Consider the following 26,014-nt stretch of genomic DNA (forward strand, 5'->3'; position numbering starts at 1 on the left):
CTCTGCACTGGCAAATGGAAATTTACCCAGACAGCTGCTTTCAGAAATCTCCCAGGAAACACTCTTATGTTTAACAGTGAGCTGCTCTATAAGCTGTGGACTCCCACAGGGACTTTACCCACTTTCCTTTTACTTGATAACCCACTTCAGCGACATTTCAAGTTATGCAAAGCAAGAATTAAACAGAAACTTACTTAAAACAATGTGCTATATGTACAATAATGTAATTTTTACTTGTTTTAACTATTTACATCAGCGATGTCCAAAGTGCAAATAAGAAGTCTAAATAAGAACGCTGATACCATCACATGATGTTGATACAAATAACACAAATAATATTACACTTTATTACCTATAACAAGGCATAAGCTGTTTTTTTCTTAAAACATACAGAAAGTATTCACAACGCTTCACTTTTTCCACACTTTGTGTTACGGCCTTATTTCAACATGAAATAAATTAATTTTGCCCTCGAAATTGTACACACAATACCTTGTAGTGACAATGTGAAAACTTTTGTTATTATTATTATTTTGCAAATGTATTAAAATAAAATAGGTATTCACATCCTTCGCTCATTACTTCGTTGATGCACCTCTGGCAGCATTTACAGCCTCGAGTCTTTTTGAATACGATGACAAAAGCTTGACACACTTATTTGACCGTTGCTCTTTGCATCACTCTCAAGCTCCATCAGGTTGGATGGGAAGCGTTTATTTTCATTCAGGATGTCTCTGTACATTGCTGCATTCATCTTTCCCTCTATCGTGGCAAGTCCACCAGTTCCTATCGTTGAAAAACCACCATGCTTCACTGTAGGGATGGTATTGGCCTGGTGATGAGCGGTGCCTGATTCCCTCCAAACATGACGCCTGGCGTTCACGCAAAGAGTTCAATCTTTGTCTCATCAGACCAGAATTTTGTTTCTCATGGTCTGAGCGTCTTTCAGGTGCATTTTGGCAAACTATTTACTAAGAAATGGCTTTTGTCTGCCCACTATACCTGATTGTTGGATTTCTGCAGAGATGGTTGTCATTCTGGAAGGTTCTCCTCTCTTCACAGAGGAATGCTGTAACTCTGACAGAGTGACCATCAGGTTCTTGGTCACCTCTCTGACTTGACTAAGATGAATGGAGCAATGTACAGAGACATCCTGGATGAAAACCAACACTTCCCATCCAACCTGATGGAGCTCGAGAGGTGCTGCAAAGGGGATTGGGCAAAGAGAAATGGGGGAAACTGCCCAAAGTTAAAGTTAAAGTATCAATGATTGTCACACACACTCTTGGCGTGGCGAAATTATTCTCTGCATTTGACCCATCACCCGGGAATCATTTTGGTGATTTAACCCCCAATTCCAACGCTTGATGCTGAGTGCCAAGCAGGAATGGAATGAGTCCCATTTTTACAGTCTTTGGTATGACTCGGGCGGGGTTTGAACTCACAACCTACCGATCTCAGGGCGGACACTCTAACCACTAGGCCACTTAGGTGTGTCAAGCTTGTGGTATTGTATTAAAAAAATATTTTAGGTTGTAATTGCTACTTAAGAAGCATCAACAAAGTATTGAGCAAAGGCTGTGAATACTAATGTACGAATACATTTGCAAAAATTATATAAAAAAACGTTCACATTGTCATTATTAGGCTATGTGTGTTTTGAGGGCAAATAATGAATTTATTAAATTTTGGAATAAGGCATAAGAATGTGAAAAAAGTGAAGAACTGTAAATACTTTCCTTATCCACTGTATACAATTGCCCCTTATTGCTTCACCACGACGCAGATTATTTTGGGTTTCTAAAATTATTTTTCAAAGCATTTTTTGTTCTAAACTAGGCATTTTCCACCATAAAAATGACAAAAATATTATTACTGCAGTAATACTGTCCACTAAAGGAAACCAAACCAATCAGTGCGTGCCGTTAAGTACCTTGGCCACTGATTGGCTCAGCCTCATTCAGCATTACTTTATTGGATTTAAAGAGTGCAAAGGTGACTAAAATGTGTTATTTTATATTCTAGAGGGATTTCATAAGGTTGAAATTTTTTTAGAAGGTTGTAAACAGTTTTATTATGCTGTTAATATAACAATATTTGATTTATAATGAATCATTCTTACTTTGAGGAAATTAATTAATCGTGGTCATGTCTGGAACCAAATAACAGGGATAATAGAAGGACAAATACTGTACAAAATAATTGAAAAAAACCCTCCTTTTTTTCAAATAAAATATATCCCTTATATTAGTGGAAGATAAATTCCGAAACGTCATCCAAAAAGCGAAAACAAAACGGTAATAATGGATCCACTTAAAGAAAATGTTTTTTTCCACTGTAGTGTCCAATTTTTTTAAGTGAGGGACGCATTTCATTTTTAGAATATGCAGAGGGCCAATAAAAAAAATATCTGCAGCCTACACTTTGGACACCTTTGAAACAATAAAATATAATACACACTAATAAAACAAAATTTAAATGTTTTTAATGTAAAAATGTGATAATAAAAGAGGATCGATAGGAGAACCGATGGAACCGGAGTCATTGTCCAGTCAGTAATGGTGGCGGAGGGTGATCTTCTAGCAAGAGGCATTGACGCCTTTGGAGTTTTGTTTTTTTAAGAATTCACATTCTTATACTCATGCTTATGCTGCCGCATATTGGCCTCGTGACCTAGGTGCTAATCTCCAGATGCTAACATCTTGACCTCCAAGTCGAGAAATCAGGTACATCTGGGTTTAAATCTCCATTTGAACATCTTTGGTTAATAATAAATGATAAATGGGTTGTACTTGTATAGCGCTTTTCTACCTTCAAAGTACTCAAAGCGCTTTGACACTACTTCCACATTTACCCATTCACACACACATTCACACACTGATGGAGGGAGCTGCCATGCAAGGCGCTAACCAGCACCCATCAGGAGCAAGGGTGAAGTGTCTTGCTCAGGACACAACAAACGTGACGAGGTTGGTACTAGGTGGGGATTGAACCAGGGACCCTTGGGTTGCGCACGGCCACTCTCCGACTGCGCCACGCCTTTGGTTGGAATTTGCATGTTTTTCCAATGCATTTGTGGGGTTTTTCTTGGTATTACGGTTCACACATTCCAAAAATATGCATGTTTAGACTCCAAATCAGGGTTTTCAAACTAATTTTAGCTCATGGCCGCATGGAGGAAAATCTAGTCCAACTGGGAAAATATCACCGCATTAAAACTTAAAAATAAAAAAACCTTCATATTGTTTTTCTTTTTCTTACTGTAGCCAAAAATAGAACAAGCACATTCTGAGAATGTACATATTACAAATAATCCTCTTGGCAAAACACTTTAAGTTAGTTGAAAATTATGAGGAAAAATACCATGAAGAACATGATAAACTTAAACTTTTTCTAAAAGTTTTTACAAAGTCATTGAACTTCAAGAGCTTCCGGTTTTGAATTCTCATATTGGCAACTTGGCAAGTCATTAAAACGTTACAGAAAAAGCAATCGAGCGTTTCCTCAAACCGCTGCATTGGTAAAATCCGCATATTGCCACAACACATTCATTTATTATTTTCAAATACTACAATTATAATATAAACAAGACAGTTATCAAAATGACACAGCAGCCAAAATCAAGGTAGCGTAACTACAAACTTAACCAATATGAACATAGTAGATTTAAGTATGAAAAAAAATAAATCAAACACAACAAATGTAGAAGCACACAGTTTTACAATGGAGTTCTAGGCACATTCATTGTGCATTCAACCAATTGTAAGTGCTGCACGGAACCAACTACAAAGATGATGGTTAAGTTGACTTAAGTCTTTGCATTTTACCGTTTTGTCACGTCATCCGTTGACTAGATAATTTACAATTGAAGGTATTGTGCGTTGATACTGCTGCTGATTGCTTTGCACATGCACTGATTGGAGTAGCGCTGGCCAGATTAAATTTGTTTGAGGGCATTTGACACCCCTGCTCTAAATTGTGGTCAGGTATAAGTGTGAGTTTGAATGGTTGTTTAACTAGATGTACCCTGAGATTGGCTGGCAACCAGTCTCTTGCTCGCTCGTTTCTCGAAGTAAGCTGGGATAGGCTCCAGTAAGATAAGCGCTGGTTCAGAAAATGGATGGATTGATGGTATTCCTATGCTCTAATCAATGTTATTACACGTTGCTCATTGGGATAATAAGGAGTAGATCACTTTCATGATAATGTTATTAAATAATTTGTCCCATTTTATTTGATTTCTTTTATAAAATCATGTCTGCAACTTACATAGGGACTGTGAATGATGGGCAACATTCAAAAAAGGATACAGTACAGTTAAAGAGCATTTGTAAACTGTTGATTGCAATAATTTTTGTTGGTAAATAACAAACAATGTGAGGCGGTCACCACACTGCAATATACATCTTTGTCATGTAAATGCAGCCTCTTTCCTAGGTCAGCATTGCAAATGAAAATCTGTTCTTGATTGCCTTACCCTGAATAAATAAAGCTTATATATATATATATACATATACATATATATATATAATATGTATGTGTATGTGTGGGAAAAATCACAAGACTAATTCATCTCTACAGAACTGTTTCATGAGGGGTTCCCTCAATCATCAGGAGATTTTAATGGAAGCATTCGCATACAATGGTTTATATAGGGCACAGAGTGGGTAGGTACAGGCAGGTGTAGGGGCGTGGTGATTGGCTCATGTGTTACCTCAGAGGTGTTTCCGTCTGTGACGGCATGTTGATATGATTTCACTGCGCTTATTGAGGGATGACAGGTCTGGATGATATATAATAAACAGTTTCTCTTTTAAGCATAGGTTGCATCTTTTATTACCACTGTTGTAAGGTGTGCTGGATGCAAGAATTTGCCATGTTATTGAATATTCAACATTATTGTCTTTGAGGTTCCAAATGTGCTTGCTGAGTTCTGTAGAATTCCGCAAGGTTTGGTTTCTAAAGGAGGCCTTGTGATTATTCCATCTGGCTTTAAACGCTCCTTCGGTTAATCCTACGTACGTGTCGGATGTGGTAATGTCCTTGCGTGTTATCTTTGCTTGGTAAACGACTGATGTTTCTAAGCACCCCCGTTGAGAAGGCAATCAGGTTTCTTTCGGCAGTTACATTCCTTATTGGTTTCAGAGTCGTTTAGTCTGGGGGCAGGCAGTCCTTTTGCAATTGCTTTGTTGTGGTTTGAAATTATTTGTTGTATGTTATTATTACAGCTGTAGCTCAATTTTATGTTGTTCTTTTTGAATATTTTTCTTAGGGTGTTGCCTTTGGGAAAGTGTTTGTCAATCAGAGTGAGGAACTTGTGGCCGATATTGGTTGAGACGTTTTTGATGAATGGGGGGTTGTACCAGAGGATGTTGTTTCGTTTTCTGCTCTTTTTTGGTTGGTTTCCTGGCGTGGGTTCATAGGTGAGGGTGAAGTTGTATCCGCTTTCATCAAGTGCTTTCTGGTACGCGGGGTTGCTTGGTCGAATTCAGCTTTGCTAGATGACAGCATCGATAGCTTTTTATTAATTCCGGTAGGTATTCTTTTCGTGGTGGTGGGTGGGTGGTTGCTGTCATGGTGCACGTATTGGAGTGTTGTGTTGGGTTTCGTGAATGGTTGGTAGCTGTTATTTCTCAGGTTGAAACTGACGTATATATAATATATATATATTATATATATATATATATATATATATATATATATATATATATATATATATATATATATATATATATATATATAAAGACTACATTAACCTAAAGGCTTAAGGCTGTAGACTGTAACAGAAAGTAAGTCTATCGTATGCGGGAGGACCTCAATGTTGCTGTGTTAGCAATAACGAGTTAATGTTATATGTTGTCTACACAAGATACAAACATAAGTTTTCATTCGACAATTGACTTGCGCGTTGGGGCACCACTCTGAGACAAATTTGATTGATGAAAATGACACTGATTGGGCAAAATGTGTGGGGAAGCTGCGAGCATTGGACAAAGTTGCAAGGCAGCGGGATTAGTTGAATTTGCATGAATTGGCGCGATCCTTACATTGCGAAATCCAATGAGGGAGTGAAATAAACAAAACGTGTTCGATTTGCATACAGGCCAGGGTCTTCTGTACAGTACTTCTAAATGATTAATTTATTGTCATTTCTTATCTCATATATTGTGTTGGTTCTTTAATAATGATCTCTAATGGCCAGTTATCAGTGCTTGCATGTCGCAATGTTGAAGATTAGATTTTAATTTTGCAATTGGAGTGATTGAATGTTTGGTTGCCCAGCCATTTGCTGTTGTTTGAAGTAGTAAATCTACTGGACTAAACCAAAGACTTTTGAAAAACTTGACCTAAACCCGCCGCACAAGACTTTCTATTGAAATAAAATCAAGTGTTGTACTGTTTAGCATGCCACTTTTTGTACAATTCCAAAGTAAATACTTGTAGTGGTCGCAATGCCATTATGATAAGATATAAGTTTTATCATTATTATATTATTGATAATACATTAAGCTGGAAACCACACATAAGACCAATACAAAGCAAAATCTCCAAAACCATCTCTATTATCAATAAATCCAAATTCTTCTTAAATTACACAGCTCTGCATTTATTATATTGTTCATTGGTCTTGCCATATCAAAATTACTGCATAGAAATCTGGGGCAACAACTACAAAACTTCACTACATCCCCTGGTTACACTCCAAAAACGTGCAATAAGAATTATACACAAAGTGGGATATTGTGACCACACAAATATTTTATGTTTACAATATACATTATTAAAACTGCCTGATCTAGTTGATTTTAATACAGCTCAATTATTATTTAAAGCAAACAAAAAGGTTCTACCTGCCAATATTCAAATACATTTCAAACACAGAGAAGGAGTTCATAATCTAAGGGGGTGTAGTATCTTTACTATTCCAACAGTAAGAACTACCAGGAAAAGTTTGTGTGTGTCTGTGCGTGGAGTGAAACTTTGGAACGGATTGGATGTGAGGCTCAAGCAATGTCTAAATGTCCATCAGTTCAAAACAAGATACAAAAAAATGGTATGGGCAATGTATATGAATGTGAACATGGATGCCTAAGTGATAAACTCCATCACTGGCTAATAATGATTATTATTATTATTGTTGTTGTTGTTATCATTGTCATCATCATCATCTTCATTATTTTATATGTATTATTGTCATCATTTATTGTCATCGCTATTGCTATTGTTCATATTGTTATTATTATTGTTATCATTATTGTTATTATTGTTTAGTCATTGTTGATATTATCATTATTATTATTATTACTTCTATGACATCACCCAACTAGTTAAACTATATGAATTAGTATCAATGAGAGGAATACATTGAATTGTGTGTGTGTGTGTGTGTGTGTGTGCGTGTGTGTGTGTGTGTGTGTGTGTGTGTGTGCGTGTGTGTGTGTGTGTGTGTGTGTGTGTGTGTGTGTGTGTGTGTGTGTGTGTGTGTGTGTGTGTGTGTATGTACAAACAATCCTATATGCAGTTTGAGTAATACTAATATTCTGCAAATGTAAAAACAAATATGAATTCTGACTAAAGAATTGGTGCCGATGGAAACTAAGAAAAGGGATTTGGGTACACTATCTGGAGTACAGGGTAGGCGAGTGGGGGATCTTATGTTCGTGGATAACTCCTCTGGCAGGGGGCTCCCCTCGTCTCTTTTAATGCACAGCATAGGACACATAGCAAGAGTGGTCCTCAGGTCCTGTTGATCAGGGGCAATAGCTCCACAGCCACAGATCCACTTTTAACCACTAATATCACAGTCAAAATGAAAGCTTGTTCCCATAGGCACCATAAACTGTTAATAATGTTTAGACAAAACTGTATATTATATATACTATTATATATATAGTATTTATATAGGTGTGTGTGAGTGTGTGTGAGTGTGTGTGTGTGTATATGATGGACATATGTGTATTTTGGGTATATGCATTTGTGTACGTATGTGATTATGTGTGTATGTATGTATGTGTGTATATATATATATTTATATATATATGTATATATATATATATATATATATATATAAATTGTATATACGTGTGTATATGTGTGTGTGTACATATGTATATATGTAGGTGTGTGTGAATTTAAATGTATTATATATAGATAATATATAGCATCCACGCAGCAACCACTGAACTGAATTATATTATATATATTATTGTATTATATATTGTGAATGGTTGACCGATTACTTGTTTTCCACCATAATTTGCAAATGAATTCTTTGGAATTCCTACAATGTGAATTCCTGGATTTTTTTTCGCATTCTGTCTCTCACAGTTGGGGTGTGCCTATGATGAAAATTACAGAATTCTGGTTTCCTGCTGGCTCCGCTGGGAACGGGACTCTCGCTGCTGTGTTGGATCCGCTTTGGACTGGACTCTCGCGACTGTGTTGGATCCATTGTGGATTGAACTTTCACAGTATCATGTTAGACCCGCTCGACATCCATTGCTTTCCTCCTCTCTAAGGTTCTCATAGTCATTATTGTCACCGACGTCCCACTGGGTCATTATTGTCACCGATGTCCCACTGGGTGTGAGTTTTCCTTGCCTTATGTGGGCCTACCGAGGATGTCGTGGTGGTTTGTGCAGCCCTTTGAGACACTAGTGATTTAGGGCTATATAAGTAAACATTGATTGATTGATTGATATTGTATATGTATAGGGGTGGGACCTAATAAGTTTACTTCTTCCCACTCCCTTTTGAGCCAATCTTGACATCTACAAAAGATTAGTCACATGTAATCTTTTCAATGTAGGTGTAAAAATAATGTATTTATATATTTCTTTTGTATTTTATGTCATTCTCTTGTTTTGTTTGCATGGCTCAAAATAAACCATTCATTCATTTATCATATTACGCCTATACTGGCTCACCTGCACTGGCTTCCTGTGCACTTAAGATTTGACTTTAAGGTTTTACTACTTACATATAAAATACTACACGGTCAAGCTCCAGCCTATCTTGCCGATTGTATTGTACCATATGTCCCGGCAGGAAATCTACCTTCAAAGGACTCCGGCTTATTAGTGATTCCCAGAGCCCCAAAAAAGTCTGCGGGCTATAAAGCGTTTTCCGTTCGGGCTCCAGTACTCTGGAATGCCCTCCTGGTAACAGTTCGAGATGCTACCTCAGTAGAAGCATTTAAGTCTCACCTTAAAACTCATTTGTATACTGTAGCCTTTAAATAGACTCCCTTTTTAGACCAATTGATCTGTGGTTTCTTTTCTTTTTTTCCTCTGTCCCACTCTCCCTTGTGGAGGGGGTCCGGTCCGGTGGCCATGGATGAAACTGTCCTGAGTCAGGACCCAGGATGGACCGCTCGCCTGTGTATCGGCTGGGTCATCTCTGCGCTGCTGATCCGCCTCCGCTTGGGATGGTTTCCTGCTGGCTCCACTATGGACGGGACTCTCTCTACTGTGTTGGATCCACTTTGGACTGGACTCTCACGGTTGTGTTGGACCCACTATGGATTGAACTTTCACAGTATCATGTTAAACCCGCTCGACATCCATTGCTTTCGGTTCCCCTAGAGGGGGGGGGGGTTGGCCATGTATGCGGTCCTCTCCAAGGTTTCTTATAGTCATCATTGTCACCGACGTCCCACTGGGTGTGAGTTTTCCTTGCCCTTATGTTGGCTCTACCGAGGATGTCGTTGTGGTTTGTGTTGTGGTTTGTGCAGCCCTTTTAGACACTAGTGATTTAGGGCTATATATATATATATATATATATAATCGATTGATTGATGGATTAATGATAATGCAGGTAATAATGCCAAGACCTCCTCTATGAAGGTCCTCGTGTTATGTGGCCTACGTGCCTTACAGCCGTTCCATCCTCCACACTTCGCGTCACAAGGCAGCACTTTCTTTTCCCTGGTGACATTGCCATCACGCTGACATCATGTCAGTCACGAGACACCTCTGCTCCAGTGGCCCTGAGGACAGGAATAGAATGGGAATACGCTGGACGGAAAAGGAGAGCAGATCGTGGACAAGAGTGGCGTCCTCTTCCACTTTTCACACCTTAGTATGTCCAAATAGATCAATACCAATGATCAAGCAATGATAATTTACTATTCAGACGTCAGCTCCACCTCCATAGTGTTTAACAATCACTGATGGCTCCTCTGATCACCTGGATAAAGCCTGTAGATAATCCTCATCATACCTTTGACCTCAGCTACTTCGGCCAGGTTGTGTCAAATCGCAATCAAGATAAAACAGAATACTTTGTATGAGAGCTGCATACAAAACTATTAAATACATTAATCCAGTATTTGTTACGCGATCTGAACAAGACATCTTAGTTTTGTGTAATAGGTGACAAAGCAAATTATTTTATTATATATTATATCTCATTATGTTGATTGTCCCAATATTATTTCATTGGGAACAATATTTCATCAAAGGCAAAGGAACTACATTAGACTATTAAGTTACTACATATTATAATGAGGCTTCACGGTGGCAGAGGGGTTAGTGCGTCTGCCTCACAATACGAAGTTCCTGCAGTCCTGGGTTCAAATCCAGGCTCGGGATCTTTCTGTGTGGAGTTTGCATGTTCTCCCCGTGAATGCGTGGGTTCCCTCCGGGTACTCCGGCTTCCTCCCACTTCCAAAGACATGCACCTGGGGATAGGTTAATTGGCGACACTAAATTGGCCCTAGTGTGTGAATGTGAGTGTGAATGTTGTCTGTCTATCTGTGTTGGCCCTGCGATGAGGTGGGGACTTGTCCAGGGTGTACCCTGCCTTCCGCCCGATTGTAGCTGAGATAGGCGCCAGCGACCCCCACGACCCCGAAAGGGAATAAGCGGTAGAAAATGGATGGATGGATATTATAATGAATCTTTACACAAAATGAGGAAGGAAGTAACACGTCTTCATGCAAGCATTCTGCATATGTGTTATGTATGAATATATGTGTGACAACCAATCCCAAAGACAGTAATATTACCACCAACACCAAATTTAATTTATTGCTCGCATGAGGGCTTACAACTAAAATATAGCTTTTCCTACACACTTTATATTTGTTTTGTTATAAACTATTTGTGGAAAAGCCTAAATACTGAGGAACTTAATCATTGGTCATAAAAAACACAAAAAGTAATTTAAACTTACTACGTTGTGATGTCAGAGTGAGGTGGATGGACTTATTTAGACATTAAGTTAAGCTCTTTGTCAGAGGGGCTTACGCTCCTCCCCCTCTGCGTTAAGCTATGAGGAGACACAAAAAAGCTAGGATAAAGTATTAATTTCATTTAATCTTGGCATGCGCATAATAACACAGACATGCAACATGCAGTGGCTCAGATGATAAAGCGGCCAGGCAGAAACTTGAGGGTTCCTGCTTCAAATACAGCTTTCACCATCTTAGTCACTGACGTTGTGCTTTTGGGCAAGACTCTTCACCCACCTTGCTCCCAGTGCCCCCCTCACTGGTGTAAATGTAAAGCGTTTATAAATATAATTCCCTTCCCTTCATGTGGAAAGTGTAGGTGTACCTAATGTTGTGACCAAGCAAATATATAATTGTTATGAAGTTTTTATTCGACCGTGTCTGAAAAAAAAATAGTTGTGACGACTTCAAGATGTATTTTTAACAAGTGTCCATTTTTAAAAGATACATTATTATAATTTTGGAAAGGATCGGGTGTGATTTCAATTGCAGTCTGGGAACCCCAGCAGGCACAAGACATTGATACAACGTTGATTATACATATGTGTCCTTTTAAAACTGACTTTGAAACAACATTGTAAAATAGTCATATTTTTAATTTAGACAACGTTGGTGTCTAATGTTGGAACCTTGTTGTAGGTTGGGAAATTACCAAATTTCAATGGTTAAATTAACGTTACAACCTGACATTGAATAAAGGTTGTCAAAAAAAATTGGTTCAACGTTGTATTTGTGTTGTAAAATATTGGTTGGAAAAAGACCAAAATACAATGGTCAAATCAACGTCAGAACCCAACATTGACTAAACGTTGTCAAAAAGCATGTTGTTCCAACGTTAGGTTTGAGTTGCTCAATGTCATGAGCTAATTCAACAAGTTGTCAACGTTGTTTTAATGTCTTGTGCCTGCTGGGACGACTCTAGAATCGAGCTGTGAACATCTCTCCCTATGGTGGGTTCTGTTGGGGCCGACAGATCTTCGGTCTTTGCCCGGGTGACTTTCCAGTCTCGCTCGTCTGCTCTCTCTCGGTCTTTGCGCATGTGCCTTCTGCTCCCAGCCGCCCCTCCCATCATGGCCCCGCCCGCTGCTGATAAAGGTGACAGGTGATTAGATAATCTGTCCCAACTGGTCAATCTACTCAACAGCCGCTGGGCTTCGAAGCCGGGCCATACACACCCCATTCCCGCAGGAGGCACGCCGACCACGCCCCCCTCCACACGAGCATTTTGCAAACAGACTCAAAAAACAAGTGCTGGAGCCTATCTCTTATTAGTGTGATATCTAACTAAAAATCAGCGTTTCAATTTTTTTTTTTAAAGTAACCTTTTATTAGTCTTCAATATATTTTAATGAGTTGCAAGCTGCAAATGGACACATCTGGTATAAAACCAATGATTCATATATGATTCTCAGGTGATTGAATCGATCACAACTGGACTACATGAACTGATGAGGCCTGCAAAAATGTATTTCTTCAAAGACAATCTGAACAGTTTAGTAGCCATCGATTCATTGCCGTAAAAATTCAACGAGCTAGGTGAATGATAATACAGCTTGTCCAAAGTTCATTATACAGCTAGCACGTTCCTGTTTGGGAAAATGAAGACATTGACCAGCCCTGGTTAATGAGTCAAACCAGCAGGTAAAAGTGCAAGAATCCGGATGAAAAGGCTAACAGTGTTTGTGGGGTCTTTGGGCGATAATTAGCGCTTCAATTGGCACGCAGCTGCAGTCTGGTTCTTTCCTGCCGCTTTGTGTTGTTAGTTGAGCTTGAAAAGGAAAACACAGAAGAGGCCCTGATTGGAGAATAAAAACATAATGTGCTTTTATTTTGGGGTGGGGGCTGCCACTATGTTACATCACCCTTGTACTTTTCTTGTCAGGCTTGAATGGACAAGTTGCATCGGACGCAGTGAACTCTTGTCCCTTACTTGTCATCCATTAGCCGCACTCTCCATATCCGGCAGGCTGTCCATCTTTACAAGAACCTTTGACTTTTCGGCTATGTTTAGATGCTTCATTTGAACGTTAGGTAACAATTACCATGAAGCCGCTCTGTAGCAACAAAAGCTTAAAGGCTTAACCGGCACCTCTTCTTGTTTGCTGCAATCTTCTCTTCGGCCACTAGGGGACCTTCTCAACTTTGACCGGGTCATGATGCCAGCAATCCTATTAGATGTGTCTGGCTGGACTGCTCAGCCATTAATTATTATCAAACTGCTCAGCAAGGGGTTCCAATATTTATCCATATTTAATTGCTGTATAATTTTTTAGTAAATGGAGAAATTCCAGATATCCATTTTCTACCGTTTGTCCCTTCTTGGGGTCCCAGGTGGAGCTGAAGCCATCCCAGATGCACTCAGGGTGCAGTACAGCCTGGACAAGTCACCACCTCATCTCAGCGCCAGATAGACAGAAAACATTCCCACAGTAGGGCCATTTTCCTTTTGAATAATACATTACAACACATAGCATTTTTTCTGATATTTATTTTTGTTATTTTCTGCAATATTCATTAATTAAGTAGAGTCAGGAATGTGGCTTTGGGCTATTATTCAGCCCTCAGTTGACTTTTTTAGTATAGAACTAGAACACTGACAGTTTGGAAAAAAAACTTGACACTCAAACAAGTGTTGAAATTGTAAAATGTTTAATAAAAATATAAAATACAAACATAAAAAGAAAACATGTTTTTATAATTACTAACTATCCTAAATGCTAACATGAATACGATACAATTTTTTATTTATTTTTTTCATTTTAAACCTGCAAGGTACATTGAGTGGTGACCATGCCACTGCCATTTCTAGAATACACTACAGCAGGGGTAGGCAACTTATGGCTCACGACCCAAATGTGGCTCTTTTAATGATTACATCTCCCGCACATGTAAATTTTAGCACCTTAAAATATTCTTATGCATTTTAATCCATCCATTCTCTACCGCTTGAGTTCAGGCCAGGTCGTGATTCCAACGTATACCTGCAAGGCTTGAGTCAAACACAGCTACACTTGTTGAGGTGAAAAAGTAAATGCCCTGCCTTTCAATCAAATATTTAGCTCGATAGTGTATGTGGATAAATCCCTTTTGAAAAGAAGATGGTAAAAATAAAAAAAGATGGTCGTACATTTTAGGACTAATGGACTGTGAGGGTGAGTGTTGTCGATCTATCTGTGTTGGCCCTGCGATGAGTTGGTGACTTGTCCAGGGTGTACGCCGCCTTCCGCCCGATTGTAGCTAAGATAGGCGCCAGCGCCCCCCGCGACGCGCCCCCCGCGACCCTAAAAGGGAATAAGCGGTAGAAAATGGATGGACGGAGGAATTTGCCTTTGTGGAGAGAGCAGGTTCTGCAGTGCATGTGTCTAATATGCAATGATAACATTTAGTATGCAATGATATCATTGAATATGTAATGATAACATGTTTTGAAAGGGCTTTATAAATGAAGTTTGTATGGTACGGTAATATGTAATGGTAACATTTAGCTTGCAATGATAACATTTAGAATACAGTGGTAACATATAATATGCAATAAAAGCATTTCATCTGAAATGACAACATTTTGCTCAATAAAAGAGTCCAATCTGAAGTGGCACTTCGACACACAAGGTAAAAAGAATTAGATTTATTATTAATTTGCGTCAGTAAATCAATGGTTATGGTTTAATTTATTTCCAACATGTATACAGATACAAAATTATGCAAAATATAATCTACACATTCTCATTTCTCTTTACATGTTCGCAAAGGAGTAGGAAGTAGCAAATCATATTTAATCCTACCCCTTTTCAAATTCATAGCAGTTACTAACACCTTTGTCCACTTCCTGTTCTGATCTTGTAATCGTAACACAATTAACATCAATGAAATACAACGGTTGTCATCATAGTTAAGCCAATAATGATTCACACAATGAGATGAATAATATCTCATTTTTAATAAAGTTCAAGATGTTAATCAAGATTATTCTTCCCTCTACTTTGTAAACACTTTTAGCTTAAACACCCTCTTAAGATAGATCATATTAGGAATAAGTTATACATCTTTGCTTACCATTCCATAATTGAATTCCATATACTGATATGCTAAAGTCCTTCAGTGTTGTATGTGCATACAAGTGTTTTAGGTTGTATTTTTCCTTTCTTTTTGAGAAGAATTGTTGTAGGGTAGCAAGTTAACAGTGCATGATTTTTGCTGTTTGCAAATGCTCCAAATCATTGAGTTGCAGTATTTTGGATTCAAGAAATAATACATTTCTATAACCTACATTTCATATTATTCTGACTGATATTTTTTGTAACACGGTTTATGATTGAAGTGTACTTTTGTAGTTATTTCCCATATTTCTACACAATAACTCAGATATGGTAACACTAGTGAGCAGTGAGAATATAAAGTGATTTTTGGTCCATCCATCCATCTCAGCTTATTATTATTATTATTATTATTATTGCGCCTATCTCAGCTACAATCGGGCGGAAGGCGGGGTACACCCTGGACAAGTCGCCACCTCATCGCAGTGATTTTTGGTCCCAAACATAATTTTATTTATTCATTATTGAAATATCTCTTGCCATCCTATGTTGTATATTTTTATATGTGATTTTCGAGTTAATCATCTAGTATTACGCTCAGAAATGTGATTTATTTCACACTTTGAATGTACTGTATATGTATTTGTGTTTGACTTTCTCTTCTACTGTTACTGAATAGCATTATTTTAGTTTTACAGTGTTTTTTTGCTGATGTTGGGCAGATATCAACTCCTAAAAAAAAATCTAATCAACCAAAAATGTTCACGACCCCCCTAGAGTACCTTTGTAGACCCTCTCCCAGACCTCTGCTAGGGAGTGAACAAAGATGACCGCCATACTGCTAACATAAAGTGAAAACAACCAATCCAATGAGAGATTTGCATCACAAGTTGAAATCTCTGTCAATACAACGTCCAAAGTCTCGCAAAGGGCGCCAATGAAGCTGGATCCTCCACTGCTGTCAGGGGTCACCATCGCCACATTGAACCTAGGCTATGCAGTTTTGCCTATTTTTATTCCAGATGCCTTTTCTAACAAAACACCTTGTAATGACAACATGAAAAGGGTTTTTTAGACATTTGTGGCTGTTTATTAAAAAACAAAAAAGTAAAGAATCACATTCACGTAAGTATTTGTTGCCATGAACTTAACATTTATCTCAGGTGCATCTTGTCCATTTTGGAATCAGGCTGCAGCATCCCAAAAAGTGGAAAAGGTGAAGATCCTTAAATACTGGATCCATTCATGTATTTTCATTCGCATTGGATTGGTTTGAGCATCTTTTAATCCAGAAAATGTATCCAAGTGGCCTGTCCCGGGCTTCAACTGTTCTCCAATTTTACTTCAAAATTTGGGAAAAAATCTGAACTGATAGATGATAAAAGTCAAGACTTCATCATGATGCTTTCACAATCCACCTTCATCCTGTAAGAACACAAATGAACACGTTGTTAATGCATGTGAGTGTGTTCATGTTGCCATAAGAATCTGGCTAAAAGAACATTCAGAGTTCCTATTCATCCACTGGATATTTCATCAACACGCCGCGCCCACTGAACGCTGCACTTCCTGTTTTGCGACAGATACAATCTAGCATTTGCAACCAAAACAGCGCTAAAACAACACTCATTGTGGAGGGTCGCGAGTTGTATATCACGTTACATAATGGCCGGCTGTTTTCGGGACACTCAAACTTGTTCACCACAGCACACACACACACACGTCTGTAAATGAATAATGCAAAAACAGGAAAAAAATACATTTGAGCTTTTTTAAGTGCCATGACCTGTGCTATTCAATGTATTGTGTTAATACTTTTCTAGGATAGGCTGAAGCCTCTGATTAAGTGCACATTACCCGAATGAGTGAGTGAATCATTGTGAGATTACACATCCCACCTCTGGGGAGAGCCCTTAAGTAAAAATTATCCAACTCAACTAACTTTGTCTTACTGCTGCTTTAACTAAAGACCTCTTGAAAAAACATTTCTAACAATACTGCAAGCAATGCTTGAGGCCAGTGGTTCTCAAACTTTTTTCACCAAGTACCATCTCAGAAAACACTTGGCTTGCCAAGTACCACCATAATGACCAACATTAAAATACAGTAGCGCACGAGGCCTAAGTATTCATTAAAAACAAGGCAAAGGTTTTTTTTTTTAAGGTATAGTTAATATTTTTTGCCACTGTAACATTACACACAATGCAAAAACATCATCAGCAGTGATACTCTATACAATAAATATTTGCACACTTATTTGGCATCCACTAGTACTACATTTGAGGACCACTGATTTACTCTGCTCATATTTTCTATTTTAGTACACAAAATATACTATTTGTATGATATTCCTCAAGATTTTGCTTAACTTTGTGATTAGTTTTTTTTTTTTGGGATTGTTGTTAATAAAAGGTTGGCTGTTGTAATATTATTAATATTAACTAAGAATTTATTGTGGTTTTATATTCCAATTAGATTGAAAGACATTGTAAGAATTGAATTCAGTGCTATAATATTGGAATATGGGGGGGTTGTCCCCTCCCCTCCTCTCCCCTCCCCTCCTCTCCCCTCCCCTCCAAGGTTTCTTGTTGTATCCCATTGGGTTGAGTTTATTCTTGCCCTGATGTGGGATCAGCCCGTTTGAGACACTTGTGATTAAGGGCTATAAAAATGAACTTTGATTGATGATTGATTGATTGAGGTTAATAATTTTATATTAGGATTATGAATACATTTACATGACATTCTTCATTACAAGACCCAAACTTTTCCCAGTGATGGTAGCATACAAAAAATGATATTGTGACCATTTTTAATGGTTTAAAACACATTTTAAACTAAATTTTAATATTTTTATTTTAGTACAAAATAAAAATAACAAATGCTATATATTTAAAATTTTATATAAGCAACAACATTTATAATTAATAGCATTTGTAGAAAACTCCTGTGGATGTACTACCAGTCTGTGGTTGCCAGTGTTCTGTTCTACATGGTAGTGTGCTGGGGGGGCAGTACATCTAAGAAGGACAGCTCCAGACTTGAGAAACTGATCAGGCGGGCCGGTTCTACAATCGAAATGAAACTGGACTCACTGGTGACGGGAAACTGATCAAGCGGGCCGGTTCTACAATCGGAATGAAACTGGACTCACTGGTGACGGTGGCAGAGCAGAGAACTGTTGACAAACTAGTGAGCATACTGGATGATGCCAGTCACCCTCTGCATAGCGTTATCAGTAGCCAGAGGAGCCTGTTCAGTGCTAGACTGCTTCATCCCAAGTGCAGGACTAATAGACTCAAAAACTCCTTTGTCCCACACGCCATTAGACTGTACAACTCCTCTCTGGGACGGGGGACGGGGGGGTATTAGGATGACAGGGGATGCAAAACATTAACAGTGCAATACGTTTTCATAACATAGTCACTACTGCTTACTTTGTCTTGTTATATTCTTATTTTACTGTTATATTGTTATTCCCATTGTTGCTTTTTATTTTTTTATTGTTATTGTAATATTTCTCTATTTTGTTTCCTTTTAAACCCCCATTATTTACTTTTTACTTTTTTTTAAATTGATCTCAACTCTGTACACTGCTGCTGGAATTTTAATTTTCCTGAAGGAACTCTCCTGAAGGAATCAATAAAGTACTATCTATCTATCTATCTATCTATCTGTCTATTTTTGCTCGTATCAACATTTCGACGTTATCTTCCTACATTATGCCTTTTTTCTCCTTTTTCATTGTGAATATTTTTTACTTGATGTTATTTCTCTTAGAAAAAACATTTGGAAGCTGCATTTGACCCCAGGACCACATTTTTAACACTTCTGAATTAATAAAACACTACACAATTTTAAAAATGACTAAAAAATAAAATACATAAAAATAGGAAAAGGGCATATATGTGATATATGTTTTATGTATAATATAAATTGAAGGGCAGCACGGTGGAATAGGGGTAAGTGCTTGTGCCTCACAATACGAAGGTCCTGAGTAGTCATGAGTTCAATCCCGGGCTTGGGATCTTTCTGTGTGGAGTTTGCATGTTCTCCCCGTGACAGAGTGGGTTCCCTCCGGGTACTCCGGCTTCCTCCCACCTCCAAAGACATGCACCTGGGGAGAGGTTGATTGGCAACACTAAATTGGCCCTAGTGTGTGAATGTGAGTGTGAATGTTGTCTGTCTATCTGTGTTGGCCCTGTGATGAGGTGGCGACTTGTCCAGGGTGTACGCCGCCTTCCGCCCGAATGCAGCTGAGATAGGCTCCAGCAACCCCCGTGACCCCGAATGGGACAAGCGGTAAAAAAATGGATGGATGGGATGGGAACGTCTTTAACTACACTACTTGTGTGTGTGTGTGTGTGTGTGTGTGTGTGTGTGTGTGTGTGTGTGTGTGTGTGTCAGTTTGTCTCACAGACCTCTTTCCTTTCCCGGCAGTCCCCACAGATGCACCCCAAGCATCCGTTGACCACCTGGATGCCGCACAGTACCAGCTGTATCAAGCTCATGGACAACAGGATGGAAAAGAGGACCACGTGCCACATCACTGCATTCTTGGGGTATTCACATATGTCCCAAATAGTCTGGTTCACCAGGTAGCTCTCACTGCCACTATTGGGGGGACACACATAGTAGAAGAAATGAACAAAAAATACTGTCTCTCTACTTTGTTATGAGGATTAAGAGTACGTCCTAACATTTAAGAAAATACCTCAGATCAAGTTCCAACCTGCACTTTATTAAGAAACTCGCTCCAGGTGAAATTTGACTCAAGTCTGACACCTAGGGGATTGTAACGAAATGACTATGGCATCAAATCCTCATGACCCTCTTTTTAGCCTTAGTATAGCTATGAAGAGCTTAGCATGGCGTCACAATAAACCACTCAAAATATGTCATTTTTGAAAAATATGTTACATTTGAAGTACATTTGTGATGCTGTGCAAAAAAAGTTTCAAGATGAGTTACTTTTAAGTTTCAAGTAAGCAATACCATTACCATGAACGGCTAAAGTACCATATGCACTGAATAAAAATATAAACGCAACACTTTACAGTTGGTACAAAATGCGGCTGCTAGACTTTTGACAAGAACAAGAAAGTTTGATCACATTACGCCTGTACTGGCTCACCTGCACTGGCTTCCTGTGCACTTAAGATGTGACTTCAAGGTTTTACTACTTACGTATAAAATACTACACGGTCTAGCTCCGTCCTATCTTGCCGATTGTATTGTACCATATGTCCCGGCAAGAAATCTGCGTTCAAAGGACTCCGGCTTGTTAGTGATTCCCAAAGCCCAAAAAAAGTCTGCGGGCTATAGAGCGTTTTCCGTTCGGGCTCCAGTACTCTGGAATGCCCTCCCGGTAACAGTTCGAGATGCTACCTCAGTAGAAGCATTTAAGTCTCACCTTAAAACTCATTTGTATACTCTAGCCTTTAAATAGACTCCCTTTTTAGACCAGTTGATCTGCCGTTTCTTTTCTTTTTCTTCTATGTCCCACTCTCCCTTGTGGAGGGGGTCCGGTCCGATCCGGTGGCCATGTACTGCTTGCCTGTGTATTGGCTGGGGACGACATCTCTGCGTTTCCTGCTGGCTCCGCTGTGAACGGGACTCTCGCTGCTGTGTTGGACCCGCTTTGGACTGGACTCTCGCGACTGTGTTGGATCCATTGTGGATTGAACTTTCACAGTATCATGTTAGACCCGCTTGACATCCATTGCTTTCCTCCTCTCTAAGGTTCTCATAGTCATCATTGTCACCGACGTCCCACTGGGTCATTATTGTCACCGATGTCCCACTGGGTGTGAGTTTTCCTTGCCCTTATGTGGGCCTACCGAGGATGTCGTGGTGGTTTGTGCAGCCCTTTGAGACACTAGTGATTTAGGGCTATATAAGTAAACATTGATTGATTGATTGACTTTAGTTTTTGGTCCCATTTTTTATGAGTTGAACTCAAAGATCTACTAAATCTTTTACTATTCACACAAAATACCTATTCCTCTCAAATGTTCACAAATCTATGTTAGTGAGCATTTCTTCTTTGCTAAGATATTCCATCCCATCTCACAGGTGTGGTATATCAAGATGGTGATTATGCAGCATGGTTATTGCACTGGTGTGTCTCAGGCTACCCACAACAAAAGGCCACAATGAAATGTGCAGTTTTATCACATAGAACAATTCCACACGTGTCGCACGTTTTGAGGGAATGTGCAGTTGGCATGCGGACTGCAAGAATGTCCACCAGAGTTGTTGCCCCTGAGTTGAATGTTCATTTTTCTACCGAAAGCCATCTCCAACCGGCTTCACAACCGCAGCTCATGCGTAACCACACTAGCCCAGGGCCTCCACATCCAGCAAGTGCACCTCAATTGTCGTCTGAGACCAGCCACCCGGACAGCTGCTGCAACAATTGGTTTGCATAACCAAAGAATTTCTGCACAAACTGTGAGAACCCATCTCAGGGAAGCTCATCTGCATGCTTGTCAAGTTAACGTTAAAGTACCAATGATTGTCACACACACTAGGTGTGGTGAAATTTGTCCTCTGCGTTTGACCCATCTCCTTGTTCACCCCCTGGGAGGTGAGGGGACCAGTGAGCAGCAGGCCCTCAATAAAACAACCACACATTTCAGAGTTGCCTTTTATTGTGGGAAAACCTAAGGCACACCTGCGCAATATCCATCCATTCATTTTCTACCGCTTGTCCCGTTCAGAGTAACGGGGGTGCTGGAGCCTATCTCAGCTACATTTGGGCGGAAGGCGGCGTACACCCTGGCCAAGTCGCCACCCCATCACAGGGCCAACACAGATAGATAGACAACATTCACACTCACATTCACACACTAGGGACCATATAGTGTTGCCAATCAACCTATCCCCAGGTGCATGTCCTTGGAGGTGGGAGGAAGCCGGAGTACCCGGAGGGAACCCACGCAGTCACGGGGAGGACATGCAAACACCATACAGAAAGATCCTGAGCCTGGGATTGAACTCAGGACTACTCAGGACCTTCGTATTGTGAGGCACAAGCACTTACCCCTCTTACACCATGCTGTGCAAAACTCATGCTGTTTAATCAGCATCTTAATATGTCACACCTGTGAGGTTGGATGAACTATCTTGGCAAGGAAGAAGTGTTCACTAACACAGATTCAGACAGATTTGTGAACAATATTTGGGAGGAATATAGAAAAAAATGTAGATCTTTGAGTTCAACTCGTGAAAAATGGGAGCAAAAACAAAAGTGTTGCATTCACATTCTTGGTCAGTGTATCCATCCATTCATCCAATTTCTACCGCTTATCCCTTTCGGAGTCGCGGGGGGTGCTGTAGTCTTTCTCAGATACACTCAAGCGGAAGGCGGAGTACACCCTGGACAAGTTGCCACTTCATCGCAGGGCCAACACAGATAGACGGACAACATTCACAACACAGATAGACGGACAACATTCACACTCACAGTGTTGTATATGCATCTTAAATTAGTAGTATTTTAAGAAGAAAAATACACATATTTTCTATGTGTTCTACTTAGCCTGCAGCATAACCCTCCTCCGCCAGCGGTTAGGGGCTGAAATATATACAAAGAAGGATCTGATACTCCGTATCGGTGTCTGGACTGAATATGGTAGGATTTCAATTCCGACTTTAACATATGGGGAACTTAATTTTTTCCTGCAAGGGAATGTTTGTTGCACAATTTGAACATGGTAAATGAATATTACTACTCCAATTACTATGACAAGAACAAAGACATTGTTCGATAAGCAACTTTGCATTTTTGGTACCATATCAAACGTTACAAAAATGGTCCTTTCGGAGTTTGCAGCCATGAGCAGTTTATGTGAAACAGTCATCACTCACGTTCCAAGGTCCTCAAAGGGATATTTCCAAACATCACCGGCCACCCGACACTTGGGTCCAATGGCCAGCCCGGCTGAGGCCACACTGCTGCAGTAGATGGCTCCAACGAGGCCAAAAGCCGATGAGAACACAGAGTTCAGCATCTGGTGGCGAGAGCATTGTTTGTTCTGAAAAGCTCATAAAGCTTGCATGCAACTAACTGATATCTGCCTTTTGTCGACAGTCATTATCTGACCGGAGCCGGCGCCCATGTCTAATCTCTCCAACCTTTAGTGAATACATTTTGCAAATGACGGCACTTACCCGGCAACGGTTGCCACAGCAACCATTTCCGCAGCAACCCTTGCCCCCGGCCCTGATAGCGGAGCAGCTCGGACATAGCATCTGGAAGCAACGTTTCATGTGAAAAACATCAATACATATACTTTTGACATTTTCATTACTTTAAGTCAATATTTGTGGAGTTGCAGAGAGGAGAGAAACTGTACCTTATAACAATGATACAACCAAACCCTTGGATAATTTTCAATTTCTTGATAAGATATCTTCATGAAAGATTTATTGTGGCTGACATATTTTCCGAGTGGAACATTCCAAAGTTCTTAAGGTTGGTTCTGCACAGTCACAACGATTCAGTGTTTTGCGTCGGCGTAGGCCAATTAATCCAAATATGGATAGAATCGTTACCGACTGACACAATCATAGAATTTGTATAATTGGAATGATGAGGAACTACAGACCAACTTTTCTCTGTCACTTCTTTGTGTTTTATTTTTAATGCCACAAACAAAACTGAGTTGCATGTGAGGAATTTTACGTGTAGGTGGGTCCCACAGTGGACCCCACTGCTCGTTAAGAAAAGCAATGCGTGCTTTAATGTCAATCGCCCAAAAATGATGCGCAAGATGTGTCACTTTTTTTAAAGTAATTTAGTTACTCGCTAAAAATAACATTAATATTGCTAAGTAAGTAACACTGATTCCTACTGCTCCCTTTTCTTATTCGCTGGAATAACAGGCGGAACATAATTTTATGAATAAGGACGAACATGTAGCCACCGATTGTGCAAGTTCTCCCACTTAAAATGATGACAGAGGTCTGTAATTGTCATCATAGGTACACTTCAACTGTGAGAGACAGAATGAGAAAAAAAATCCAGGAATTCAGATTGTAGGAATTTTAAAGAATTTATTTGTAAATTATGGTGGAAAATAAGTATTTGGTCAACCATTCAAAGCTCTCACTGATGGAAGGAGGTTTTGGCTCAAAATCTCACGATACATGGCCCCATTCATTCTTTCCTTAACACGGATCAATCGTCCTGTCCCCTCAGCAGAAAAAACAGCCCCAAAGCATGATGTTTCCACCCCCATGCTTCACAGTAGGCATGGTGTTCTTGGGATGCAACTCAGTATTCTTTTTCCTCCGAACACGACGAGTTGAGTTTATACCAAAAAGTTCTATTTTGGTTTCATCTGACCACATGACATTCTCCCAATCCTCTGCTGTATCATCCTTGTATCAATTTTGTATAAACTCAACTCGTCGTGTTTGGAGGAAGAATAATACTGAGTTGCATCCCAAAAACGCCACACCTACTGTGAAGCATGGGGGTGGAAACATCATGCTTTGGGGCTGTTTTCACAGGACGATTGATCCGTGTTAAGGAAAGAATGAATGGAGCCATGTATCGTGAGATTTTGAGCCAAAACCTCCTTCCATCAGTGAGAGCTTTGAATGGTTTACCAAATACTTATTTTCCACCATAATTTACAAATAAATTATTTAAAATTCCTACAATCTGAATTCCTGGATTTTTTTTCTCATTCTGTCTCTCACAGTTGAAGTGTACCCATGATGAAAATTACAGACCTCTGTCATCATTTTAAGTGGGAGAACTTGCACAATCGGTGGCTGACTAAATACTTTTTTGCCCCACTGGAGGTACAAAAAAGGTTTAGTATTGCATACAATATAGTAGCGAGGCTCCACTTTGCACAATATTGCTCATAGGTGAAGTCAGAGCATATTTGATACAATAAAAATAAAAAAACTTACAAAGAGGCCTCCTCCGATGAGCCCTCCCATCAGCCACACCTGCAGCGAGATCTGATCATTTTCCAGTTGATTTCCATCGGGGAAGAAGAGCAGCAGGTTGGCGATCATGCATACGAAGGCTGATGGCAGCAGGATCAGGCCCACCAGGCGGGCGCACTTCCCCGTACAACACATAGCCTATCGCGTGTCTCTGGATTTGGCGGGGAAAAGCGTTGGAAAAAGAAGTGGCTAAAGAATGGCACACCTCGCACTGATGAACTCACAGTCACAAGGCGAAAGTCAAACACTACAGAGCGGGAGGAGACAGGGGACAAAGGCCAAGGGTGGATGTGCGCTTTTATTTTGGACCTATGCATCATCTGATTGGCCTCTGATCAGATATTTCAGGGAGGGGACAAATGTGAAGCTGTAAATGATCCAGGAAAAAAAGTAGACGTGTTACTCGAAGGCACTAGAATTGGGAATGGAGAGCATGTACAGTTAAATTTGAAGAGAAGATTTAATTGTACATTAAAGTTGTTAAAACCAATCAATTGAAGGTCAATATACGCTCTTTGAACAAAAGCATCTTAGCTTTGTGTTATTGTATAGGCAACAAATTATTGTAATGTCTAACACTAAATATGACCAATAATGAATTCAAAAATATGCAGAGGACCAATAAAAAACAAGCAGTGTGCCAAAAATGACCCCTGGCCGCACTTTTGACCTCACAACTGTTTTTTTATATTCTATTTTATACTGACCGTGTAAATCCATTGCTTCCCTTGCAATTCAATGAGACGCTGAGAATGTTTGCTTTCGGTATCAACCGTGG

The 26,014-nt window shown here is 39.6% G+C and overlaps 1 protein-coding gene across 1 annotated transcript; it reads right to left on the minus strand.

Moving 5' to 3' along the window:
• Nucleotides 1-16,334: 16,334 nt before the first annotated feature.
• Nucleotides 16,335-25,515, minus strand: tm4sf5 (transmembrane 4 L six family member 5). The gene is made up of 5 exons (XM_061912615.1): nucleotides 25,198-25,515; nucleotides 23,443-23,523; nucleotides 23,140-23,282; nucleotides 19,689-19,881; nucleotides 16,335-16,692 (listed from the first exon to the last, which is right to left on the minus strand). Exons 1-5 carry the CDS (start codon nucleotides 25,369-25,371, stop codon nucleotides 16,675-16,677), a joined length of 609 nt encoding a protein of 202 aa, XP_061768599.1. The 5' UTR covers nucleotides 25,372-25,515; the 3' UTR covers nucleotides 16,335-16,674.
• Nucleotides 25,516-26,014: the final 499 nt, after the last annotated feature.

This window comes from Nerophis ophidion, linkage group LG10, assembly GCF_033978795.1.
Source record: "Nerophis ophidion isolate RoL-2023_Sa linkage group LG10, RoL_Noph_v1.0, whole genome shotgun sequence".
In the NCBI taxonomy this organism is placed as follows: domain Eukaryota; kingdom Metazoa; phylum Chordata; class Actinopteri; order Syngnathiformes; family Syngnathidae; genus Nerophis; species Nerophis ophidion.